At 40.1% G+C, this 6,000-nt stretch overlaps 1 protein-coding gene across 1 annotated transcript; it reads left to right on the top strand.

Annotated features, from left to right (window-relative positions):
- LOC139183893 (olfactory receptor 7G1-like) lies at positions 1-936 on the top strand. Its single transcript, XM_070792194.1, has one exon. The coding sequence runs from the start codon at positions 1-3 to the stop codon at positions 934-936; it is 936 nt and encodes a 311-aa protein (XP_070648295.1).
- The last annotated feature ends 5,064 nt before the right edge of the window (positions 937-6,000 follow it).

Here is a 6,000-nt window from a genome sequence, read left to right as displayed (position 1 = left end):
ATGGGACCCAGAAACAAAACAGGAATTTTAGAATTCCTTCTTATGGAAGTGACAGAAGATCCGGAACTGCAGCCACTCCACTTCATTCTGTTCCTGTTCATATACCTGGTTACCATTCTGGGAAACCTGCTCATCATCATGGCTGTCATCTCTGACTCCCACCTCCACACCCCCATGTACTTCTTTCTCTACAACTTGTCCTTTACTGACATCTGTTTAAGCACAACCACGATCCCAAAGATGCTAGTGAACATCCAAACACAGAATCAGAGCATCACGTATACAGGCTGCCTCACCCAGCTCTGCTTCATCCTAGTCTTTGTTGGTTTGGAAAATAGTCTTCTCGCAGTAATGGCCTATGACCGGTATGTGGCCATTTGTCACCCACTGAGGTACATGGCCATCATGAACTTCCCCCTCTGTGGCCAGCTGATTCTATTCTCCTTGTTTATTAGCATCGTGGTTGCCCTTCTTCACAGTCTGATGGTGTTGCAGCTGACCTTTTGCACAGATCTGGAAATCCCCCTCTTCTTCTGTGAAGTTGTTCAGGTCATTAAGCTTGCATGTTCTGATACCCTCATTAACAATATCCTGATATATTTGGCAACTAGCATATTTGGGGGTATTCCTGTGTGTGGAATCATTTTCTCTTATATTCAGATAGTGTCCTCTGTCTTGAGAATGCCATCAGCAAGTGGAAAGTATAAAGCGTTTTCCACCTGTGGGTCTCACCTCTCAGTTGTGTCCTTATTCTATGGGACAGGTTTTGGGATGTATATTAGTTCTGATCTTACTAACTCTTCCAAAAACACTGCCGTGCTTTCAATGATGTACACTGTTGTTCCTCAAATGATGAACCCCTTCATTTATAGCCTGAGGAACAGGGACATGAAAGGAGCTCTGAGAAAACTCATCGTTAGGACTTCTTTTCTGTGATTGTCTCTTGTGCTTTGTACTGGCATTTCTAGAATGAACCAGAGTAACAGAATGTCAGGTGAACCAGAAAGCCTGACTCTTGTCCCACCAACTTATTCTAAAATGACTAGGTAACATAGTGGCTAAGGGAATTTTAACTTGAGGTTGAAACCCAACTTCCTGTTTCCTTGGCTCAGTGATGTTTCACAAATGAGTCCCATTTCCTAGTCTTGTTTTCCTCCATGCACTCCTTAAGAAGCTAATGGAGACAAGGGATATACTGATATTAATGGAACATCAAAAGAAGAAATGTGGAAAATTTGGATATGTCAGGGAGAGGATCTAATAAATTTGTGGACATAGAGCCTTGATTTTGCCTGATCTCTTGGTTGGTTCTGAGAAAGATCTATATAGTCAAAGCTATGCTTTTTCACCAACTCAGTGGACATGAGTTTGAGCAAACTTTAGGAGATATGAAGGACAGGGAAGCCTGGCATGCTGCAGTCCATGGTGTCTAAAAGAGTCAGACAAGATTTAATGACTGAACGATAACAAATGGTTTTTCCAACAGTCACGTACAGATATGAGACTTGAACCGTACAGAAGGCTGAATACCGAAGAATTGATGCTTTCAAACTGTGGTGTTGGAAAAGACTCTTGAGAGTTCCTTGGACTGCAAGGAGATCAAAGCAGTCAATCCCAAAGGAAATCAACCCTGAATATTCATTGGAAGGACTGATGCTGAAGTTGAAGCTCCAATGCTTTGGCTACCAGATGGGAAGAGCTGACTCACTGGAGTTGGGATGCTGGGAAAGATTGAAGGCAAAAGGAGAAGGGGGTCAGCAGAGGATGAAATGGTTAGATAGGCTCACTGACTCAATGGACACAGATTTGAACAAACTTTTGGAGACAGTAAAGGCCAGAGGAGCCTGGTGTGCTTCAGTTCGTGGGGTCACAAAGAGTCGGACACAACTTAGTGACTGAACAACAACAGAACTGCATCCCATGGTCAAGCCTGCTGTAAAACATGTGGAGAGCTGTTCTTGCAAATTCCAACTCACTCATTCCTGATACCCACCACAGATAAACTGTATGTGTGCATGGCAACACCAACACCCACCACAACTCAGTTTTCTGACCTCTGTAATTGCTATATTGTTGCTGTCTCAGTGGTTAGGGATGATTACAAGACTTTCAATTTTGATCAGTGAGGAAGCTTTCATCTTTACTGAGATAAAGTAACCCTGATTCAAATGTGCCAAAACAATGCTGTCTTATAATACAAAGGCTTCAGAACTGGGGAATGTAGAGAAAAGTCATTTGCTCCTCCAGATGGTGTCTTTAACCTGGGAGCAGTAGTTACCCTTGTGAGCCAAGACGGCTGCAACACATGCAGGCATCATATCACAAAATGTTTACCAGAAACAGAAAACTGACTCAGTCCTATGTGTCTTAATATTTAATAATGCATGGAGTCATCTGCAACATACACCCTTCATTCTCTTCACCATGAATAGGATCAAATGTCCCATCTGAAACTCATCCTCAAGGTGGAGAAAATGCTTATTTTGAGAGCCTAAGCCTGACTATATGCAGTGCAATTCCCCTTTGAATTCCACCCCCACAAGCATTAAAAACACCTCGGACAACTTGACATGTAGTAAAGGACTCAATAAAATTAACTAATATCGTTGGGTTCCATGATGTGCTTTTATTCATAATTTGGAAACTTACTATTCTCACATATTTTTACTACTTTCTTTAGCAATTAGGTTAGTTTTCCTTCGTGTTGTATTATCAGCTTGTTTTTCTAATCTGCGTCATTTAATAAAATAAATAGTATTTACGCAGCAGAAATGAACTCATTTCCAATACTCTGGACTTGTAAGTCATATGTAGTATCTTTTCAAAACACATGTTTTTTCTGATACTGCTGGAAATTTTGTTTCTTTGTAACTAGTTTTCTGGTGTTATAAATAAATCATTTTGAATAGTACTTTATATGTGTCTGGTGTAAATGAGAGTGTTGTGTAATTGGGATGGAAATATTGGGTATTAGAGATACCGAGTCTCCTTTGTGTGGTTACAATAAGTCTTCTTTTGAACAAATTTATACATATATTGGAAATCTGTCAGAGACGACTGAGGCAGACACAACTGAGCAACTGAACTGAACTGAACTGGAAAGTTGCTGTTTAGCCTCCCAGTCATGTCCAACTCTTCATGACCCCAAGGACTGCAGCATGACAGACCTCCCTGTCCCTCATCATCTCCCAGAGTTTGCCCAAGTTCATTATATCAGTGATGCCATCCAGTCATCTCACCTCCACACCATCTTCTCATTCTGCCTTCAGTCTTCCCCAGCATCTGGATCTTTTCCAATGAGTTGGCTGTTTGCATCACGTGACCAAAATATTGGAGCTTCAGCTTCAGCAACAGTCCTTTCAATGAATATTCAGGGTTGGTTTCCTTTAAGATTGACATTGGAAACTACTGATGATCTATATCATCATCAACACATTTTCAAGAACACTGACAGCCTAATGGGTATGAAAATGATTTAATAATTCATGTATATCTTATTATTAAATGATTGATAGAATTTTCAGATATTTATTTCCTTCCTGTTAAGTTTCTGTTTGTGGTGTTTCTCCTGAGTGGCTTATCTTTTTCCAATTGATTCACATGACTTTGTATCACCAGGTTATTATTTTAAGTTGTATGCACTGCAAATTTCTTTTTGCATGTGTTTATTACTTTTGGATTTTTTTTAGGCTTTTGGGGAGTGATGGGATGAACCCAAGTGCTTAGTTTTAATGCAGTGCATTTGTCAATACTTTCCACAATGGTTTGTGCTCCCTAGATATTTTTTAATAAAACCCAAGGTTACTTCAATCTGAGAGACTCACCATTTTAGCTTTTACATTTGAAACAATACTCTTTCTAGAATTTAGTTTTGCCTTGATGGGAGATAAGGATCCAAATTCATTTTTATGTCCCTGAATAAACTGTCCATTTATGTTCTGGTCTTTTTCTGGGCTCAATATTATCATCAACAAGTCTTATATTTACACCTATACCAATTTAATAGGTCTTAATTATTGTAGCACACCATTCAGCTAAAGGCTTCCTCCATAGCTCAGCAGTAAAGATTCCACATGCTATGCAGGAGACATAGGAGATGAGGGTACAGTCTCAGGGTCAGGAAGATCCCCTGGAGGAGGAAATGACAACCCACTCTAGTATTCTTGCCTTGATAATCCCATGGACAGAGGAGCATGGCCAGCTACAGTCCATGGGGTCGCAGAGAGTTGGACATGACTGAGCACACATAGAGACAGAAAGTGAAGAAAACTATTAATATATATTGAAGCCATTTTGATAAATTAGAAAAGGTGGTTGGGATATAGTAATTGATCAGAGACAGGATTGTCACAGAGAATATATTGCAATTCAATTGTGTAAAATACACACAGTTAAGATTATGATCAGAAAACATTTAATGACTCTTGGAGAGATAAACCCTGAAATTTTTGTGTTGTTTTTTACACTAACAACTATGCTTTAAAATATGCTATTTGTGTAATATATAGCATATATTTTATAATTAATTATATAAAATATAATAAAATAACTTATTATAAGATTATATATATAGTATAGTATAGCATCATAGAATTGTATCCTCGGTTTCTAAGGGTTTGGACAGTCCTGGGATCACAGTGATAATAAAACTGCTTGACTAATGAGGAGCTTTGGAAATTGAACCTCTAGGGAGTACAGAGATTGTGCTCTGCCTGTGACCGCCCCATTCAACAGTCCTTTCCCTGAAAAGCAGTAACACACCTGAGCCTCCTTCCATAGATGACCCTTCTTGCCCAGGAGCCTGGTGGCTCACTCAGTTCCTCTGCCCTTCCTGAATACAGATGGAACACTCAGCAGAAATGTCAACCACCATTCCACTGTGATGCCACTCAGGTAACCTAATGTCCCTCAGTAAGGTTTGGAAATGAGGACAGGTGTCTCACTATGGTTTATCTGTGATGAAAGAACATGCATCAGATGATTAGAACAAGGCTATCCAGAAGCTTCCTGCCTGACTGTCCGTCATGTTTGTCTCATGTTTCCTTAGACTTTGCACCAGTATTCAAACACCTTTCATGTACTAGTATTGTATTCATGCTGTCCCATAATCAAGACTGTTTCCTCTTGAGTTGAAGTCCACAACTCTTATTTTACCTTTTTATTTTATATTGGAGTATAGCTGATTAACACTGTTCTGATAGTTTCAGGTGGACAGCAAATGGACTCAACCATACATATACATGTATCCATTCTCCACCCCAAACTCCCCTCCTATCCAGGCTGCCACATAACATTGAACAGAGTTCCCTTTGCTATACTGTAGGACCTCATTCTTGTTCAGTCACTCAGTTATGTCTGACTCTGTGCAACTCCATGCCAGGCTTTCCTGTCCTCCACCATCTCCTGGAGCTTTCTCAAACCCATGTCCATTGAATCGGTGATGCCATCCAACCATCTCATCCTCTGTCATCCCCTCCTCCTCCTGCCTTCAATCTTTCCCAGCATCAGGGTCTTTTCCAATGAGTCACTTCGAATCAGGTGGCCAAAGTATTGGAGTTTCAGCTTCAGCATCAGTTCTTCCAATGAATATTCAGGACTGATTTCCTTTAGGATTGACTGTTTTGATCTCCTTGATGTCCAAGGGACTCTCAAGAGTCTTCTCCAACACCACAGTTCAAAAGCATCAATTCTTCAGTGCTCAGCTTTCTTTATAATCCAGCTCTCATATCCATACATGACTACTGGAAAAACCATAGCTTTCACTAGATGGACCTTTGTTGGCAAAGTAATGTCTCTACTTTTTAATACGCTGTTTAGGTTTGGCATAGCTTTTCTTCCAAGGAGCGTGTCTTTTAATTTCATGGCTGCAATCACCATCTGCAGTAATTTTGGAGCCCAAGAAAATAAAGTCTGTCCTGTTTCCATGGTTTCTCCATCTATTTGCCATGAAGTGATGGAACCGGATGCCATGATCTTCATTTTCTGAATGTTGAGTTTCAA

This window comes from Bos indicus, chromosome 7 (assembly GCF_029378745.1).
Source record: "Bos indicus isolate NIAB-ARS_2022 breed Sahiwal x Tharparkar chromosome 7, NIAB-ARS_B.indTharparkar_mat_pri_1.0, whole genome shotgun sequence".
In the NCBI taxonomy this organism is placed as follows: Eukaryota; Metazoa; Chordata; class Mammalia; order Artiodactyla; family Bovidae; genus Bos; species Bos indicus.
Note: the sequence above shows the minus strand (reverse complement) of the source record. Positions and strands in the feature narration are given on the sequence as shown.